The sequence below is a fragment of the Neopelma chrysocephalum genome, unplaced genomic scaffold (genome assembly GCF_003984885.1).
Source record: "Neopelma chrysocephalum unplaced genomic scaffold, ASM398488v2 Primary Assembly neopelma1_73b, whole genome shotgun sequence".
Classification (NCBI taxonomy): domain Eukaryota; kingdom Metazoa; phylum Chordata; class Aves; order Passeriformes; family Pipridae; genus Neopelma; species Neopelma chrysocephalum.
In genome coordinates this window covers 4,813,326-4,834,641 of record NW_020897734.1, presented here as the reverse complement: position 1 = coordinate 4,834,641, position 21,316 = coordinate 4,813,326, and the positions used below count along the sequence as shown (strand labels likewise).

Below are 21,316 nucleotides of genomic sequence, written 5' to 3'. Positions count from 1 at the left end.
AAATTAGCAGCAAGTGCAGACCCGTGTGAGAAGGGGGAAGGGAGCACAGCACTAACAGCCTCAACTGCTGCTTGGGCAGCTCAGGTGGGAGGCAGGGCATTTCTTTGTCTTTTTGTCAGAAATTTGAGTGCCAATTCCTTTGCGTGTCAGATAAGCCCCACCAAACTTCAGCGGCAACTGCAGTTTAGGGTATGAACTTGAGTATCCATTCAGGCAGATGTTTGGCAGCAGTAGACTGGGTCTTCTTGTGGTCAATTGGTGCTATTGACTTGTGCATCAGAACTTGTGTTTGTACTATAAATGTTTAATGACACCAAAGAATGAGTCATTAAACTCAATGCTTTTGTTTTGTTCACTTCACACTAGAAATCCCTGTGCCTCCTGTCTGAAATTTGAGATTGCAGATTCACTTTGAATGGATGCCTTCATTGCCCACTGGAAAGTGATAGCCAAAATCTGAGGCATGACCCACCCCATCCTGGATGGTAATGCTTCAGGTTACAATAGATACTCAGCTTTTGGCTGAGGTCCTGAACCATTCAAAATTCCCATTGACACCAGTGGGAGTTCTCTGTGTCTGCCTGTGGCATTGCCTCTGATTAGTGGGTGGTTGTTAATGTGCCCATGCTTAGAATATTTACAGTAACTACCTCCTGTTATGACTCATTATCTGTGACTGATTTTGGTACCACAAACTAGAGTAACTCTTTATGAAGGATAAATTTATAAAAGAAATATCCTTCCCTCTAAATCCAAAGACAATGGCTCCTCACATATGACAGTAAAACACCAGCGATTAAAAAATAGAAGTGGCCTTGACATCAAGATGCCAACACATCTGTGCCAATGCTTTGTAATGGCTTTCAGTGTTAGCTGAAGAAATCCACAATAAGGCAGGATTTTCAGGGACAAGCTCCAAACTTGGGTTTGTGATAGTGTTGGTTCTCACATGGCTGCTGCCTGTGCCAAAAGAACTCGTGTTGCATGGAAGGTAGTAAAAGGCAGTCATCTTTTTTTGCTTCTAGAGGAAAACTTAATAACAGTTGCTTCTTGGCAGATGCCAAATCTCATCTTCAGAGGAAAAACTCCCAGGCAGATGAAGCCTGGAGGATGAGTAGCCCCATGGAGCATTGCAGGGGACTGCAAAGGGGTGAACACCAGCATCCACAGCAGATGCCAGAAGCCTGACCCATCCAAAATCTTATGCATCTCTGGTCTGTGGCCACCCACAATATGCTGGAGACTTGTCATCGAGAAATGTATTTGTGCCATTTACTGTGATTTCCTGCAAGGCACTGGTCTTACCTCAGTGCTTTGGGAATTTTGTGCTGCAGCGCAGCCTTGGGTCAAATGAATGTTAATTTTCTTCTTCTGTTCTTCTTGTTATTGCTATAGTGTGTTGAGGAAAAGAGATGGATCCAGGGTATATGAACCACTTCCTCAGGAGCAAAGACTTGGCAAATCCCATTCTTCAGTCTCCTCACTGCAAGCAGTGAATCCATGCTTTTATAAAATCCTCTCTGAATCTAGATATGTGCTTAGTCCTGTGTACAAACGAAACATCTGTGAATCTGGGAGGACAAGCTTGGCATCATAGACAACCTACAGCTGAGCATTTTCAGACCACGATTTTTGTGTTTCTGTATATTGGAGAGGGACTTCCCTGTTGATTATTGGATGCTTTCACAGATTCAGTGATTTCATATATATTTTGTGGGACTGAAGCTTTCTTGGGCACTTGGATCTCTCTTAGTTGAGCCTGTCTGTAGGGTCTCTGTACCCCAAACAGTGTTTTTCTTTCCTCAACTTTGTCTTTTGGCCTAAAAAAATTCCCTGTTTTTCCCCAAACCCATGTTGGCCAAGCTTACATGAAAAGACATGTTTAAAAACAAAATGAAACAACTAAAGGAGTACGTTATTTACAATAATCCTTTTATTTTTGTGTGGTATCTTGGGTAAAGGATTTCCTTGAATTACCTGGTCTGTTTTCTTGCTCAATATTTGTATTGTTTTGCTGAGAGAAATGAAGGTGAAAATAATTTGAATTGCACCCTCAGGCAGGTAGCAATTCAGTTCTTTTCATGAAGAGAGCGTAAAGTGGGACTGTTCTCCACTTAATTAGTTTTGTGAGAGTGATGTATAAGGCAAGGTCAGTGCTAAAGGAAGAAAGGGCTGGCATGGATTGAACGCTGCTTACGTTGTTTGAATAATTAGAGCATCGCTCTGAGGTGGGAGGGAGCAGAGGGACAGAAATGAAGCAGGAAGAGGAGATATTCCTGAAATAGCAATTGAATTGCGATTGGTCTGGGTTGCATTACACATACACTGTTCAAGATTAACTAAATCTGAACTGGTGGTGGTTCATTACCTTTGATATTGTGGTTGTGGTTGTAAGTGAAATGAAGATGTATTTATAGAGATCACTCTGTTCTGTGGCCCAGGTAATCTCTAGATGCTTTTCATCTGAGGTTGACATAATTGATATAAGGCTCTGCTTGTTGCTTTAAGAATAAATTGTTTAACAAGTGCTTGGTATTTTTGATACCTGTGCTTTTAGTTACCACCCAATTTAGGATGAATTTCTTTTGTGTTAGTGGGATCAGGTCAGAGAGATGCATCATGTAATTCTCATCTGACCAGAGTGGTCCACAGGCATTTGCTGGCTTCTGTAAAGTGACGACTTCGTCTCTGTTCATCACTCTTGGATGCCAGCACAGGGGTTCCAGACAGTGCAGTACTACTCTGCTGGACTTCCCTCTGCCTGTTTGTGTAAGCTGTAACAACTGGCATCCCAGAGGTGGGATTTCAGCAGCAGTAGTAGCATTACCCATCTGATTGTTCTGCTAATCTCCTCCCTCCTCCATCCCCTTAAAACACACTTTGCCAAGAGGGAAAGTGCTGATGTGGTGGGTTGACCTTGGTCACCCAGCACTCTCTTGCTCACACTCCTCAACAGGACAGGGAGAAAAAATGAGACAGAAAAGCTCATGAATTGAGATGATAAAGATGGGAAGATCACTTACTAATTACCATCATGGGCAAAACAACATCGATTTGGGAAAAACTGATGATCAGAGTTGGATAGTGAGAAATAAAGACAAAAACTTGAACATCCTGCTTTTCCCCAGGGTCATCTTTACTTCTCTATTCCAAACTCCTGCTCCTCTGCCTGAGCACTGTGGGGAATGGGGCTGGTGGTTGGTGTATGGGAGCTCTCCTCTGCCATTCCTTCCCCCTCACACTCTTCCCCTGCCCCAGTGTGGGCCCTTCCCATGACCTGTAGTCCTTGGGATAGACCTGCTCCAGCCCAGGCTCTGCATGGGCTGTGGTTCCCTAAGGCATATTTACCTGCTCTGTTCTGGTGTCCTCCACCTATTTCCCCTGCAGGGGGACCACAGGCCCCAGTATTTTTTCTGGTTTCCAACGTGTTTTCCCAGAGGCGCCACCGTTGTCGCTGCCAGGTTCGGTGAGGCTTTTGTGGAACCTTCCAGAACCGTTTGGAACGTGCTGGAACTCTGTTCCCACCTCACAGAGGCCCCTGACGATGACACCTGGGCACCCAGACACAACTCAGCTGCACAGGGATGTGGTGACAGCCAGGGCTTGTGGCTCAGCCTCAGCATCTGGTGACAAAGGTAATGGGCTAATTGCCCTTCTCATTAGAATGGGCCAAGGGAAAGGAATTAGAAAGTTCCCTCTTCCTCCTGGAAGCAGGTAACTGTTCCTGTGTGTCAGTGGTTTCCCCAGGGACTGCAGCTCCTTGGACAGAGGAGGGGGTGATGGCCATCAGCTCTGCAATTCCAGCAGGTTCATACAGGTTTTATTCATTTAGTTGAATATAGAAGTTTAGGGATTCTGAACCACTTTCTCCTGCCCCCCACAGCCTGTTTATTCAAATCCAGTGGAAATTAGCACTCATCTGGTTTTGTTTGACTTTTCTGTTCATTTTGGGTGTGGAATCCCAGAATGGTCCAGGTTGGAAGGGAGCACTGGAGCTCATGTAGTCCAACCTTCCTGCTCAAGCACTGTCCCCTGAGCACATTACTCAGGACTGTGTCCAAATGCCTTTTGAGTATCTCCAGGGAAGGGGAATCAGGAGTCCTCAGAGATTTTCCTCTTCTGTTGTGGATGACTTTTTCCTCAAATTTTAGAAATTTCTGATTTTCCTTAAATGAAAGGAAAAAGTGCTGGACATTCTTTTTTCTTGCATAAAATAAGAAAGATACAATGTAAAGAAAGTATGAAAGAACCAGAAAGGAAAGCTAACAGGAGAGGGGCAGGGAAGAGAGCCAATGGAAGGGAGTGATGTAGAGTGAGCTCCAGGTAACCCACAGCACCTCATCAGTTCACACCCAGCCTTGCACACTTTTACCTGCCCAGCAGACACATGGAGACAGATTTCTTCTGATTTTGGGGTTTCAGGTATTTTTTCAGGAGTTATCAAGAAAGATGGCAGGTACCTTTTCCCCACCCCACCCCCCTTGCATCTCTAAGTAGTTCACTGGTACTGACCACAATGTTCAAGTATCTTAGGCTGGATTTACTTCCGTACATTTTCAATGTGCTGTCAAATTGCTTACACAGAAACATTTTTGCTTTGGATTTTTCATCTGCTGTGAAGTTCTATGCAGCTACCTTTTATGTTCAGTGGACATAGGAATTTCTTATGTTGCTCTTATTTCTCAGTTTGCCCACATTGTGCTACGGTGCTGCCTCAAAAATGATAAATTTTTTAATTGTAATTATACACGGTGCTCTGAACTTCTGTCACTTATACTTTGTTCCACCGAGGGCTGCAAGAGAATAAGAAACTGTGATGGTCTTAATTGACACTGCAAGCCATTGCCACTTCTTGTGGGGTGCAGAGCTGGAATACCTGAACCGTGAAAGTCTTTCCTAGTGAAATAAAGATGTGGTGGTATTTTTGGGAGCTGTAATATTGGTGGGAATCACAGGCCTATGCATTTCCTGAGGGAATCATGATTTGTAATTGTTTGAGACCTTCAGGTGGTGCAGGTACTCCTTCCTACCCCATGCTGCAGATGTTGAAGTAGTATTTCTTCTCACTGTAAAGAGGAGAAAGGTCTCTGCAGCCATACTGATGTACAATCAGTGCAGGTTTGTCATGTGCTCTGCTTTACTTTTTCTTCTCATCTTGCATACCAGTGACTGAACGTTCAGAGCTTGCCAAAAATAGCTAACTGTTTTCAAGTGATTGGGTGAGGAGAACTGGAATGACTTTCATCTGCTGCTCTTCTCCTCTTCCCCCTCTGCCCCACGTTTGCTTTCTGAGGAAAGGTTGTTATTTTTTTATTTGTTTAGGTGGAAGTCAATAAAAGGTGGTAAAAGTGAAATAAGTCAAAGGGATCAAACAGCAAGTCTGTTCTTGGTGACGTAATGGGAAGGCTACAGCAGCAGTAAGTCAGCAGTCTGATTCCAGCCAGTCCCAGGAGCTGAGAAAAGATTTCTGGGATGAAGTGTGGCCTGTTTCAGATCCACTCCAGTGTCAGGATATTTCCTGGCCAGGGAGAATGGTAAAGGAATGTGTCTGTTTTAATGTTGGAGTTTGGCTGGTACCTCGCCTGTTAAGCGTATAGGCCTGTGTTACTTGGCCCCTTGGGAAGCAGCATCTTTGGTTTCTTTAGCTGGAAGAGGGGTTTGGGTGTTTGTTTTGGGGTTGGGTTTTATGCTGCTTGGTTTTGGTTTTTTTTTTCTTTTCAGAATATCAGTGGAAAAACCAGTTTTCAAGTTCTGTTCATATAATTGTATCTTTGGGAGGAATTTCTATCACATGATTTCTGGGGTGTTGTGAATAACAAACACATAAACAATAGTCTTTTCATATAGGGTGCCTAGTTGGTAGGCAAAAGGAGGGAAAGCTTTGTAGATACTAATGCAGTAACTCATATACAAGGAGAGAATAGCATGGAAGAGAGGAGGAAGGTAAATTTGTACTTCTTCCTAGTAGTTCATTTTAAAACAGTCGATGTTCTTGCTAAGGATGCCTAATTTAAGTGGCAGCCATGAATGAATGTAGAGGAGAGCAGGATTGTGCAAAGCTGTGAAAATTGTCAATTATTTTCATGGCAACTTTCAATGTTTAAACATTTGAATTTGTTCCCCCACTGGACATATGCAAAACCTCTTTGAAGTTACTCGGGAAAAATAGGCAAACTGGAACTATTTTAAGGAAAAAGACCTGTCAGGTCTTCCATCTGTGTCCTTGTTCCACCCTTGGTCCTGTCAAAACTGAGATGTTTTTGCAAGACTTTTGAGTATGATCAGAAAAATTACTCAGGCGCTTCTGAACAGTGTTAGGAGTAGATTTTGAAAGTTATAACATTAAAAAAAACCCAACCAAACCCACAATTTCAAGTCAATGGCATGGAGGATGGTAGGAAGCTCTGTAGCAAGGTAGGGAGGGTTTGTATATGTGCCTTTTGGACTGGAAGTGTCTGGTTTTATATCACTGCACATTTGATAGTGAAGGATGAACTTCCAATTGCTTTGCGATTTGCAGAATGAATAAGAGATGCCAGGATGAGAATGGAAGGGGGAGAAAGTATGATGGAGTGACAGGAGAAAGCAAATTCCGTGAAACTTTGAACGGTAGAAAATTAGCTTTGAAAAGGCTCTGGAGAGCCCAAGAAAGCTGAAAAATGTGATGGAAGAGAAGATATTATGGGCGTAATTTATCACTGTTTCCGGGAGTGTAATAATAGCCTGGCTGTGTGTTTTCTCACTGTGGAGTGTGGATTTGTGAAGAGCAGAGAAGAAGAGATGGGAATATCTAAGGCAGGAAGTGATCAGTGGGAGTTTTGGGGGAACCGGGGTCCAAGGGAGAGATGAAGTTAGCAGTGATATAGAGGTGGAGATAGTGAGGCACAAGGAGGAAAAGGAGCTCATGGATTTGCTATATCTCCAGGGCTTTCCATATGGGGACCAAAGATATGTGTTTATCATCACCGTTGGCAGGAGCTGGCAAAATCATTAGCATTTGAGACACTGAAACTGTTGCAAATACTGAGCAGAGAAAGAGAAATACCTTTGCAGAACAGGTTAAGTGGTTGAGTTCATTGCCTAAGGATGTTTTCTACCAGTTGGGTGTTTTTCAGATTGTCTGAAAAGCACACCAATTGTAAAGTGGCAGGAGAGGCTGAAAATCTAATCAAGAGAGACAGAACTGGGCTTACAAGTGAAAAATAAATAGTTAAATATCTACGTTGGAAATAGAAGAGGGGAGACCCAACTCTATTCGATGTGCAATGGTCTAGTCAGTCAGCGTTTAAGGATCTAAAAAAACTTCAGTTGGAGTTTAAGGATTTAAAAAAACTTGTCTGATTTTTCACCTTTTCAATTAACTAAACTGGGAGTATGTTTGTGATGCTTATTAAAATCTATATATATTTGTTCAAACACACAAAAATGAAACTTTTTGTTTATATGAAGTCTTCAGATTGTGCTTTGCCTATGCTTAAGTTTCCTGGTTTTCATTTACCATAGGGAAAAAAATCTATCCTGGACTTGCACCAGGTTGAGACAAGTGCTGTCCTTTAATAACTAGTCCTGTGAAAGCCCACATGTGGTGTCGGTGAAGTCTGGAATGACTAAATTTACTAATTATCTGGGATTTAAAGGCAAAATCTTTCTTTCACTGATAAAGCAGCTTAAAAAAAAAATTAGGCACTTGAGTTTTCTAATGGTGTGAACAGGGTTAACTTCTATGTTAGTATTGAAAGCAAAAAATCCTGTCTTTGGAACTCTTTGCAGTAATATCAGGCTGTAGTGTGAAAGCACACAGGTTTGACAGACTAAAACACTGCAAAAAGACTTGACAATCTGTCCTGCAAGGTGCCAAGCATTTTTTCATTTACCAAAAAACTGGTAGCACTGGTTTGGGCCTCCTATCAGTGAATGTCATATATTCTTGTCATGTCATGTTCCCACTATCACAAATTCTTACGTTAAATGTATTTCAGAAGGAGCAATTGAGTGTGGATGAGGAAGTCTGAGTGAGTGACAAAAGGCTTATAAAAGAAATCAAGAAAACATAGCACACTTTCATCCCTCTCATTCAAATGTGTGTGACTGAGGTGTTTGTCAAGGCAGTACCTCTGTCACTAAGAAAAGATAGTGCATCACTCTTTTTTCATGAAGTTGTGAATATCATTGCTGTTAATTCATCAGCAAATTCTTACACTCAGTGGGAAACGCCCAATTCTTTTATATGTCTTGTCTTAAAGTGCTTTGGCCTTCTCAGTCAGGTCTCTACTGTTTTTATTACTGCTTTAAACATTTTAAACTATTGCTGTGCATGGGACGTGTGTTTGAATAACTACTGGCAAGAGACTTCAATAGCTCATCTGTGTTTATTTGGGTGACACCTTATAAAGGACAGAACCTGAACCAGTACTGTCTTGTCAGCTTAGATTGAAACATGATTTTTGCTGCTCAGTATCAGCCTTGCTGAATAATATCCTCAGTGGGAGCATGACATGCTTTGCGTTTCATAGTGCTGACCGCTGTTGCAATGAATATTTTAGATGTTGGGTGTCCTTTTCGTTTTTTTCTTTAGAAAAAGTGTTGGGTTTTTTTTTGTGTTGAATCAAAGTTTTGTTTTAAAATAAGCCTGACAGTTGCTAGAATAAACTGTAAGTTTTGTATTGAGGCTCGATTCTGCAGGGGGATTTTGTGTGTAAAATGAATTGCTGTGGTAGTTCCAGCAGGTTTAATAGAGACTGAAGAAATATGTAAGAGAAACAAATTCGGTTCTTGAAATCTGATCTTGCAACAGCAGAAAACCATGTTGGTGAATAAAAAGGGAGCAGAATCCTGTGTTTAGTTTGCCTCCCTAAAGATTTGCCTGGATGATGCTGCAACTGAAACAGTGTGGTATGAAGTTTTACCATGTACTGTGCTGGATGGCCTTGGAGACAGCTGCCACTTCTCAATTCCGCTGTATTATGGTAGTTTGTGCTTCAAAATTTGACTTTGAGAATTATGCTATATAATTCAGTCTCCTGCATTATCCTCATCTTTATCCCTTTCTTACTTATGTTTTAACTTGATTCACAAGCATAAGGATTATTGACTGAAAGGTCTTGATGATTAATGTCTTGATAAATATGGTGTGAGTAGTCTTTAAAAGGTGATGGCATCAATTTTTGACTCCCATCTGTCTAATACCACCACAAAGTACAGAAATGTTAGCTTCGTGTGTGTTTTCTGTTCAGTATTCAGATCTGCAGTGTGCTAGAGAATGTCTCTGTGTTTTACCATGTAGAGAGAATGGCTGATGCTTTATAAATTCAAGCTAATACTACTGTGATTAGTTTAAGTTTATTGCCAGATAAACAAGATCTTTCTGTGGAGCATGACTGTATTTGTAGGCTTAATACCCTGGCTGCACTGATATGAAAAAGCAGTGGGTTGGCTGATGATTAGGCCCAGCTAACACGGTGTCTCAGAGCACCAGGTGGTTTGAAGCTTACAATTGGACTGGGGGATGAAACCAGATCTGCCTTTGTTTTTGAACTTTGAAATCTCATAGCAATGAAGCAGGCTGCCCTAGTCTGCTCAGCTTTATTTTCCAAGATGTAATTTATTCCTTGCTCAATGACTTGAGTAAATCAATTGAAATTCTGTGTGTGTGTGTAACAAGGCTTTGACGTAAGCTAATGGCTCAGGACAGGCAGGCATATGAGAAAGGTGTGGGGCAGATCTTAAAGCAGAAGGCCAAAACTTCGTGAGCTTTCTTTCGATGTGGTGTGGTGGTAGCTAAATTCCCATCTTCTGTAGTAACAGGCTTTTCTCTGAGTGCTGTGGTGTTAAACACTCATTTTGCATGTATGCAGGTTAGGGTTTTTTCAGCCTGTCCTACAGGAGACAGGTCATGTCTTGTTCCTTTCGCCTTCATCCGGAAAAAAGGTTAAGGAAGGGTATGTGTGAAGGCAGTCTCAAAATGCAAAGGCTCTCAATAGTCCATGTCTTTCAGTAGGCTAATGTGGTTCACTAATTATTTCCTACACCTTGGCTACCTTTGAAAACTGGTGGTTTTTCAGTTTCTCTGCCTCTGTGGGATGCCGTATGCAGCTTGAGATGACAAACATGTAAATCCTTCCTGTGCTCCTGTAAGGAGCATAAATCATAAGGACCTACTTTAATCTGCCTAAAGCACGGGAGAGTTCGGCAAAAAGGGAGTGAGCACCTTTCCAGGCTTTCCTGCAAAGAGAAGGTCCTTCTTTATCCCCAGAATGGGCAATTGGTGCCTTGACACATGGCTCACACAGTGTGTCTGCTGCCGGGCAGGGGAACGGCTGCTTGTGCTGCCCAACAAGCACATGTGCGTGAGAAGTGGCAGGAAAATCAGCATCTGTTAAGGACCCAGCCTTCCAGTTCATCACTCCATGATATTTTTAGAGTTGTAATAGTTCATTGCCCTTGCTTTTCCTCCCCGGGAAAATGATATCTTTGCTCAAGCCGCATGTGAACTATTGGGAATTGACGAGTTGTTTGTGATCCTGAATCCAAAGCGAGGGCAGGTTTCGCTTGCTGCAAGCTCTTCCCTTTCAGACTCAGAGGAAGAGCTGATGAAAAGCAGTGCTGCCAAATCTTATTTTTAGCTTCTGTCCTATAGTGGTGGTTTTGTTGCCGTTGTTTGACTATTTTTTTTATTTTATTTTTAATTTGGACTGCTTCTGTCAGGGGTCACATTCTGTCAGAACAGCATCGTGCTGTGGTTTTTTTCTCTTGCTATTACTTGGTGGCCCAGCCTGGACAGATAAGTGCCCTGTGGCTGATGTATCCATGCTGTTAATGTGACTGGCACGTTGCTGTTGTTGCAAGGTGTCTTGTAAAATTAGCACATTGCCTTGGGCAAAATTAATTTCTTGGTATTGATGTAGTTATTGCATTGTCTCCTCCAGCCCCTTGCAAATATTGCTGTTGTCACATTAACTACATCTTATTGTCCTGGACAGAACCAGCTGAGGTGATTCTGTAGTGTAGATGATATATAGATACTTAGGGTGTCCTTAGTAGACTCATGCCATGGCTTGGTGTGCCAGTTACCACTCTGCTGGAATATTTCTGTTTGGTTTGGTGTTAACAATCCCAGCCTTCCTGCTCTGCTTGGGTCGTGAGAGGACTTGCTGAAACATCCATGAAACATCCACAGTGGTCTGTTAAAGGTGCTTTTGCCACATGAAAACATTTTTTCTGAGAACATTTGGTTTAAACTGTTACGAAAAATATTCTTTATTGACTAAGTGTCTATGAACCTTTATTTTTTGGCTTCCTTTTAATGTTTTCTCTCATCCTCCTGGTTTTATTATTGCCCTGAGCAAGGCTTGCTTTCAGATAGTCATGGGAAGTTGATGCAAATCCTGTGCCCATGGTGTGGACCAAGGTCTCTTGTCTTTACTTCTGTTGCTATTAATGCCTTCCTCCATCTCCTCCAGCCCCTTCCCTCGTCATACTGACAACTGAATTGGAAACCAGCTGCAACTCTGCTCTAGCAGCATTTTTCCTGAGGTCCTAACAATTGACTAAAACTGACACAGATCGTGATTTTAATTGGTTTGATTTTTGCCACTGGGTTTAGAAAAAATGAGTTATTTTAGTTCTTTTTCATCCTTGGTCAATTTTATTAATCTGTCTGTGGTTTTAAAAGCCTCAAAGGCTTTGATCACAGAGAGGTAAATGTTTCAGAGTGAAGCTCCCCCTGCAATGCTGATGCACTGCTGGCATTTGGTTTCTACTGGGCAACAACATTGCCTTTTGGATATGCAGAAAGTTGCCAATTCGAGGGAACGTGACACCTATTGATTACTGTAAGAGGTAGTTTTTCATGTAAGAGTGGAGGCATTTAAATACCATTTTTTACTTTGGTTCCAGTTCTACTACCTGCGATATTTTTCTCCTTGGACTGCTGGTCCTGCTTTTACAGCCAATGCAGGATTATTCGGTGCCCACAACCACAGAGATGAGTGATCACACGTGTTTGTGCTGTTTTGCTGTGGGATGAGAGTAGTCGGTTTGCTTTAATTTTTAATGCTTGGATTCTTTGGCAAACACCAGAGGTGTTGAAACTACTCACTCATGCAAAAAAATAAATTATGCATGCGCACAGGTTTGGTGCCTGAAGGCATTTTCATGGGGTGCACCTCCAGGCACGCAGCCTAAAGAGCCTGCACTCCTTCTGCTTACACATCTATGCAGTGAAAGGACAGATAACCTTCTCTAAGGGTCCATACCAGCTTTCTTCAGTCTGTTACCACTTCCTACCAGCCCAGCTGCAGTTTACTGCTCTCTTGGTTGGGCTGATGTAACAAATTATGGATAACTTGGATGCCAGTGAGAATTGTTTGAACATCTTGAATAGAACTTGTTGGATTAAAAATATGCAAGTAGCTTTGTCTTTCTGTCCATAAGCTCCTGTTGGGTGCAAACTTTGGCTCCCCTAAAGGTAGGGCTTGAATGTCCCTACAGTTCTGGGCTGGATTTGTTGAACAGAGGTGGTTTAAGCTTGTAAGAAATGTGATCAACAACAAAGTAAATTCAGGCACTGGTTAATTTGAAGTTTATGTCCTCCTTTCCATGAGACATATTTGCTCTATTACATTATCTTCTAATTGTATTTCTGACCAATTTCCTGCAGAGACCTATAACTGTGTGTTCTTGATATGAAAGCTGCATAATTCTCTCGAAGAAACAGTCAGTTAGTGATGTACTGAGCTCAGCTTGTGCTGTCTACTTTTTGCCTCCATGGCAAAACTTGCATTTTAGTAGGTAGAGCAGAACCTTTTCTTTATATTCTCTCCTTTATGAAGTAGATGCTTACTGGGAGGCAAATAGGTGAATTGGTTGTGATTATTTTTCCCTGCCCTAAGTTATTTAAAACCATAATTTCTCAAGAAATTTTTGTGCTAAATAAAAAAGACTAAATGAAAATAGCTATGGGCCATGCAGTTCATTATTAGAAGGCTCTTCTGAATCAGAAAACCATGTCTCTTCTGAAAATACATCACTTCAAAGCACAAATCCTGCTGGCTGGTGCTGGACTTTGGATTTAGAGGTGGGGGAGTTTGTGCTTTCCTGAGCATCTTCTCTCACAGTCTCATCAGGAGGAGCCGCTTATGGAGGGAGTACAAGTCCTTTCCAGAAGTGGTGATAAGGCCAAAGAAGGCTCTTGACTTTTTGTGATATTAATAGGCTGAAATGGAAGATGGGAGGCCTTGACAGGGCTGGTAAACTGGCATAAAATTCAGCCTTTAAATTATGGTTTGACACCATAAAACACTGGTAGCACTGAGGCTCCTCAGGCATCACAGGTAGGACCCACTCCTCCAATAAAATTGTATTTCTTTTTCCTATGTCAATATTTATACATTTTCCCCTGCCACACTCCAGGCAGCAGTGACCGAGCTTTAGGGTATTGGGTATTTATGGCAGATGGGGTTGAGAATAAAATTGGAATATGAATGTGATGTTCAGGGCAGTTCACAAATCTGTCGCTGTGGTGCACGAAATGTGGTGTTGGGGTTCCACTGTGGGTGTTGGGTATGTTGGGTGGTGTTATTCACCTTCTTAATCACCAGGGATTTGGTAACTGTCAGAGGAAGGATGATGGGTGATAGTGAATGGTCCTCTGTGGCCATAGGTTTGAGCTGGCCCGGCCATCCCCCATCTAAGGTGGTGTGGCCAGTATGTCTGGCCAAGGGCTCCACTGCTCTAATATTCTGTGGTTCATCCTTAATCCAAGTTAATGGGCTTCTTCAAGGACTTACTGGCTAAATGGGCAGTAGTATACAGGGGATATGGTGAGATGATTTATAAGTCCTCTCTGATCTGACCCAGTAATAATAAAAAACCCCTATGAAACTGTACATAACCTGTCAGAAATGACATTTTAAAGAGTACTTATCCAAAGCCCAAAAGATTATGGCACATTGAATTCTCTGCCTGAGAAAAACGGGTATGTTGTAAATAAAACCATTTTGATCAGATTTATCTTTCAACCTTTTTATCTTCATAAAGGTAAAGAGCTGGCCATTGTAGTTGACTGTCATCTAACTTTTAAGTTCTTACCAAAATGTAATACCTGTACTTCTGAAGATTTCAGTGCTTTTATTTTTTGGGTTTTGTTGGTTTCTTTTTTATTAAATTGGCAACACACGTGTTTCTGTAGTCATGGTACTCTATAAGTCATTACATGCACATGTTAAATGAACAAATATTCTGTGCTCTGGTTTGGAGCAAAAGAAATGGTGGAGTGTATTCTTACACTTGCAGAGCCACTGGATACTGACAGTTGTCTTTAAAACAGTTAAGTCCTTTTTCAGTGTAATTCATGTATTGCGTGAAAGCTTTCCTTAATTGAATAGTAGCTATTTAATAATTAATATTTAATATTTCAGGGCTTTCTTCTTTGCTTCATGTGCACAGGCTCCACTGCAGTGCTTTCACACTGAAAGCAGATCCCCAAAAGGCTAGATTTTCCAGGCTGCTTGGCTAAGTAAATTCTTCTCATTAATAATAAGGTCTGCACAACCTGGTGCTTCTGATTTCAGTGGAAAACCTTGTCAATGACCATATGCATTCTCAGACTGTCTTTATTCCTTTATGCAAGGAAATCTATCTGTGTAACACTTGAACTGTTCACTTTTCGTTGTGTTTTACGTAGCAGTATTGCTATTAAGTAGATACTGGTAAAACTTCTCCAGAGATCAGGATTAGCTGAACAAAATGTGTGGCTTGAGCACTGAGTAGGCAGGCAATCTTGAAACCAAAACGTCAGAGGAGAACAGTACATTTATCAGCTGACATTCAGACTGGCAATACAGACTCAGGATTATACAGTTACTGCTCATCATTGACTTTTTTTTTTTTGTCTTTGTCTCCTGAAAACCCTTCTAGGCATCTTTCAAAATAGCATCCTCTCTATCCCTGAATATGTTTAGAAAAGCTTAGCTGCTGAAGAATCTTAGCATGAAATCTTAGTGCTTTTCATTGAAGGGGAGAGATTAGTTTAGTATACCTTACAAGGGACTTATTTTCTTTTCCAGTACTATCACATATACATTATGTTCTTTTCTGGGAAACCAGTCTCCCTGTGAAGTTTCTGCGATGGTTCTGTTTTTTTTTTTTTCCCCTTGGGCTTTAGTGATCTAGTGCATTTTACTTGTCCAAGTTTTTAATTTTCTGTCCATGGTAAATATGCTCGGACAAAATCCACAAGTCCTCAGTAGTGCTGTGATGGAGTTGCTCTGTAAATACACTGTGTTTACCTGGTTATTGAATATTTCCTGCATGCATGTAGTGCTTTGGACTATTAAACAGTTGCAAGGAAAATGGGGGGGGAGGAGAGTGTCTGGAGATGAACTAGTCCTTAGCAAATGCCTGTGAGTTCTTAAATGATAGCGGTAAGACGGAAAATTGAGAAATACCAAAGACTCTGGAGAAGTATTAACTGTTGTGTTTGCCAGAAGACCCCCCCCACATACACAGGTTTCACCTTTTTTTCCTATGTAACTTTATTCTGACTACAAAGCCAATATTTCTGTGGGTTTTGTTGCTTTATACCAATGAATTTGAATTTTGAGGAACAATCATGCTGGGAAAGGCCTGCAAATGTACAGGACGTACCCAGACCATGGGATGCTGAAGTACCTTCTGTTAGAAGGGAGAGGAAGCATCTGCAAGGCACACCAGGATGTTCTGCATTCGTGAGTCCAGCTGTGGATGGGCTGGCACATCTGCATGGCAAAACACAGCTCTGTGCAGTCACTGCCTCAGGGCCTGGAGGCTGAGTGTCTGTCACCTCACTGCTGTGTGGCTTGGCTTAGCCCTTCCTCCGACTTAAATACACAGCTCTGATTCTGAGAGGAGAGGAGCTGGCACTTGCCTGCAGCATTCTGCAGTGTGATGTGTGGTGCAGTGCAGATGTACCCCTAAAGGTGCCAGGAAAACAAAGCGACACAGGTACTGCTGATCTTACTACAGCAGAGAGACGCGGTTTAAAATTTCTATTCAAGCAAACCCTCCTACATCTAAATACCAAGGTTTTCAGCAGTGCATCAAACCTGCTGCTCAACAGGGTCTCTGGGTGTCTGTGACACCACTTGATAAGGGCACCAGTGGGTTTCTTGTCTTGTATATCCTGTGTTGTCTTTGGTCTTTCTAACAGTCTAGAAAATGTAATTAAAAGAAACTTTTGGGCAAGTAGCTCTTAGAGACCAGGACAGGCACCTGGCACAAGAAAGGAGAGGGAAGTGGTGCCTTCGGGAGGAACATCTCCAGCCAGTCACTGCTTCATGGGTGCCATAGCAGCAGTGCCCTGAAGTTGATTTGGAGCTGGCTTTGCGGGCAGGCTGCTGCACTGGGCATCGGTGCCAGCTTACTGCTGGATTTGCACATCCCAGCTGATCCCAGGGTGTTCCTCTGGAATTTCTCAGGGATTTTCACACTGTCTGCCTTCAGACTTCCCTTTGAGAGGCTTTCATGATTATGAGCGTCCCTGGTAGTCAGGAGAGCTCTAGAGTGGGGCTGGAAATGCCCATGCCTTTGATGTCCATGTGCTTTTGTGATCTATTATTTTCTCAGATCACTCCCTGCAGACTCTTTTCCTCATATGCCTATCTCCTTGCTCCACAGTTGAGAACATTTCAATCTCTCCCCCTCAATGCCCTTCCTTCCTCCACAGGTGCTAACCATCCTCTCCCTAAAGTTGTCTAACTGAATAGCATAATTAGGTTAATTAAGAGCAGTTGTCTCTAACCTGTATTTAGCCTGGAGTTTGCTTCTACTTTTGTCAGATCTGGCGAAGGATTATGTGCCAAAGACTTGTCCAATTTTTCCTAATAAAATAGCCAAATAAATGACATATTTCTTTCTGTCCTCAAGCCACCATGGCTATAACAGTGCTGCACCTGGAGGCACTAATTTATTTGCCCAACTGTGCACAACAGGCCCATGACTGATGCAATTCAGTGCCTTTTACTTAATTTCTTACAATTATGCTGGTTAATTGGAACTTTTGAGAGAGCCTTTAGTTGTTATAGATATGCAGGTGCCTCTCTATTTGTCCGTAGCCCTGCATTATAACAATTCAAATCATCAGCCTGTAATGTCTGCATGTTAATTACTCCTTTTGTGAGATGAGATTGGCAAATGAATCTTCATCAAGCAACTGATGAGTACATCTGTGACTTTGTAATTTAAAACTAAGGTTAATAAGGCCAAGTCCTGGTGGGAATCAACTGGTGGTCTTTGTCGTAAAGGTAATGAGTCTGGCTTTCCAGTTTGCATGCCTTCTTTTTCAGAGACTGGCTAAATTAGTAACCAATAGCAGATGTCAAGTATATTATCCACTGTGTAGGTGTTAATTACATCTGTGTAGAATAAACAAATCACACTTATTTAGAAATACAGGTGTGTACCTTCTGAAAATGTTAAGAACACTCGTTCTCCTTCTGGTGGTGATGCCGTGTGGTTATTAAATATGTGTTCCAAGAGGGGCTGGTGTTTCAGAGTACCTTCTCTAACTGCCATGCTGTCTTTGGGCTGCCGTCAGACAAATTTTCTGTTCTCTGCTGTTCTGTTACCACTTGTGGTTCGCTCGAGCAGGCTTATTTGGCATCTGAGCCTTGTGTCAGTCTGTGCACAGATGTGACTGTGGCCAGCGGCTGTAAGGCAACTGTCCAAGCCTGGGAAAACTGGAGTCAAATGTGCTCTTGTTTTGTTTTTCCTTCGTGGAGGTATTAAAATGGTGCCTCCTTCATAGTGGATCCTTCATAATGTTAGTGATTTATATTCCATAGTGAAAACAAAGCCCCAGATGAAATCCTGGGTGGGTTTGTGTGATCTGTGTAAGTCGTCTCACTTCAAAGAACTGACCTGTTCCATGGAGCAGTAGCCCTCCAAGTTTGCCTCATTCTATCTTGTTCTGCTGAGAAGTTGAGCTAAACCTTGCTGCTGACCTGCACCCAGAGTGTGTTTCTGGCAGGAGGAGGTACTTGCCCTTAGGAAGAAGGCAGTATGTTTCATTCTGGGATTTGCATTTCATGTCTTGATTTAAAAACAACCTTGCATTTCTTATGCCCTGCTTATGGATGTTGAAGATCTCAAAGAAAGTATGGAAGTGATGTTCACATGGTACTTCTCTGCATCAGAGAGAGTAGAAGATCAGCTAGAGCCATCTCTCTGCCTGAGCTGACTGTAGCTGACTCTGTTTGTCACCTATGTGTGGCACTAACTTTTAAATCCGAGAATTTTAACTACCTGTCTTGCTGGAATGGAATTTTTGCTAGGTTTTTTAGTGCAGGAAAATATATTTTACTGTAATTTATTGCTTCCATGTTAATATAAGTTATGGATACTCATTAACTTTGGAATAAATACTAAATTTTGCTCTTGTAATTACAAGGCAGTATTAGTATATAATTTAAATCAGCTTTAATATAGAATGTTAAGAAAAATGAGCAGAATTGTAAATGTAAATGGCACACATTTAAATGGGAGCTCTTTACTATATAATTATTAGTCTGTATGCCCTGCTTGTCTAGATTATATGTGAATGCTCTTTGTACATTAAGTACAGAGAACTAATCAGATGTAGAAAATGTCTTTAAGGTTATAAAAAAAAATCAGTTCATTACATTAATATATTCAAGTTCAAAACCTGGTGAAGACTCTCGAAAATATTTGCCAGAGAGAAGATGACTTGCAAAGAGACGGAGAGGAAGGTAGAAGGAAAACCAATTGGGATGGTAGTGTAGTAGCTAGTAATATATAATCAAAGTAACTCATATCAGAAAAGTAAAATACCTATTTGTATAAAAAGATATGAGGATATTTGTAAATCTGTTACACAGAACTAGTGTTATTACTTGAGTTATCTTCTTGCTGCTCCTCAACCCAGCAGTTTGCTGGAGGTTCCGTCTTATATTTGAATGGGCCCAGTTTTGGGAATGGTTTCATTTGGGCAGTTGGCTCTGGTCCACAGGTTCCCAATCGGATGCATCCCAGTGGTGTGGTACCTGCACAAGCAGGTTCCACTGGGCAGCACAGGCTGTGTGCAGAGTGGCACAGGTGTAGCTGCTTTGTCTCTTTACAGCAGCCTAGTTTGGAGCCTTTCTGATGAGCCTGGCTGGGATCAGCTGAGGTATTAAATTCATCCTCACATCACCACTGCAGCAGTGCAGCTGCAGAGGTGAAAGCTCGTGGTGGTAGGTTGAACTGAGAGTGGTGCCCAGCATGGCTGGTGCTGTCACATAGGGATGAAGAGCCACCAGGGCATGAGAAACAGTGGAGTGGGCATCTGAAGAACTCGCTGCCCCTCTGCACTGCCCTTCTATTGAGCAAAAGCTGAATTTGACACAGGAACCGTCTCTACAGCGTAAGTGAAATATCTGAAGAAAACAGTGTTTAGCCACAAAATGGGTCTTACACCTCTTTGATTTTTAAATGATTTGAAATTGAAAGGGAGCAAGTTCTTTTGGCTGGGTCCATATTATTAAAAAACTGGTCATATGTGTCAGTGAGTGACCAAGTGACTTTGTTGCTCTAACATCATTATGTAAAAGTAATGCAGCTTGTATATGCAGACATCTGTTCTACTTTGCATTGAGACCTGTGTAAGCTTAATAATTCAGATAATGTTCATATATGCCCATGGATTATTAGATTCTGGTACTTAGCATAATTATGAAGCTTAGCAGGCAGTTCTTCTGAAGCTGTTTTGACAAAGCTGTAGATAGAGGACTTTGAGATGAGGTGCTGAAACACATGCATTAAAAGGAAAAATAGTTTTGATATGATCAGTACTTTGTTGCAAAGTATTCAAGCACAGGATGCTGTCTGTGCATACCTGACTCTGGAATGGTAGTGTCTTTGAAGTTGGTGGATATGGACATAAAAAGTACATCCAGGAAGTTGGGCACAATAAAAGAACAAGCAGAGACAAACCTATTGGCAAATGTTTACCAGTGGAAATGCTTGAGCAGTAGCTTTTGTTAGGAAAATGCTGCCTTTCGTAACACTTGGTCCAAAACAGGAATCTGTGGTTGGTGATGGATATCTGCAGTCATTTTCCAAGGTGGAAAAATATCTGAAGTTAAATTATTTGGATTTATCTAAACAATAACAAATACAAGAAAATAATGCAAATCTATCTAAGTAATAGTCTGCCTTCTTAGTTGAGTTCATCTCCCTTGTAAGCTTGCACTGCTGAACATTCACCATAGCAGCAATTCTTAGCAAATGCAAGGTGAAGTATAAGTCCTTAGGCTTTTAGTTTTGTAGTTATAACAAATTATACTCAACCTCTACATTTGTTGAAAGTATGACATCCTCGTTTGGTTTCTTAGGGACAGTGCAGTGTGTGATTACATGGTCTGTCAAATGTTCTCATCCATGTGAAGCTGGAACTGAGCAGTCAGTGGGACTTGAAAACATTGAGTTTCTGCGATTTTAAGGAAAGTGTTGTGTAAAGGAAAAAGACCCAAACCAGCACCTTCAGTGAGAGAAGGGGATTGCACCTCATCTCTTAGGTTCAGAGAGCTGGTGAGATGCCTGATGCAATTGCATCCCCAAGTCAGCACCACCTGTGTCCGGCCAAACAGGCCAGAAACTGGGGAAAAGTGGGAATACACTTCAGGGCAGACAGTGCATGGGCACTGCAGACACTGGTAACGGAGAGGTGTTGGGGGAAAAAGTGACCAGTCAAGAAAAATACAGTCGTCATTTCTACTGTGTGCAGAGCTATTTGTTTGGTAGCTGTGCTATTAAGCATTGTTAATCTAGATAAATGCTCTAATCCCATCTAAGTCCATTGCAAAGCTCCTATGGAGACTTTAATGAGAGTAGAGCTCTTTTCATCACTAGTTCAGAATTTTTATTCTTGGAGCATGTGCATGTGAGAAGGGAATGGGGAATTAAAGCAGAGCATGTTGCAAAGCAAATGCACAAACACTTATGTGTAAGAGGGAGAAACAATCTTATCTTTGCTATTGAGGAACAGGAATATTTATCCACTTCCTTTGCCTGTATCTCAGCTGAGGAATAAAATTGGATTTTGGCTGTTGCCCAGGTTCTTCAGGAGCTGGATATTGAACGCAGCTTTGTTCTGACCCAGTGTGGCCATTACTTTGAAAGGAGAGCACCTTTGTGTTGAATGTGCCAGGGCTTGTCTCTGTCTTTTATGAGCACTGGCATAGGCCCCCAAAAGCATGAGGGGTGGATAGTGACTTAGGAGTTTTAGCTTTTTGTGCTAAAAGGAGTTTCTAGAAGTCTTTTTGCTTTAAAAAAATAAACATCT

General features: G+C 41.7%; 1 protein-coding gene across 7 annotated transcripts in view; it reads left to right on the top strand.

Moving 5' to 3' along the window:
* Positions 1 to 21,316, top strand: part of FGF13 (fibroblast growth factor 13) — a 312,900-nt gene that overhangs the window by 70,715 nt on the left and 220,869 nt on the right. The window contains exon 1 of one of the 7 annotated variants that reach the window (XM_027687251.1): positions 3,545 to 3,626. The exons of 4 other annotated variants lie outside the window; for them this stretch is intronic. In XM_027687251.1, coding sequence (XP_027543052.1) covers positions 3,545 to 3,626 — 82 coding nt within the window. Of the gene's footprint in view, positions 1 to 3,544; positions 3,636 to 21,316 lie in introns of those variants that run through there. 2 more of the 7 variants (XM_027687259.1, XM_027687254.1) reach the window with 2 other exon arrangements.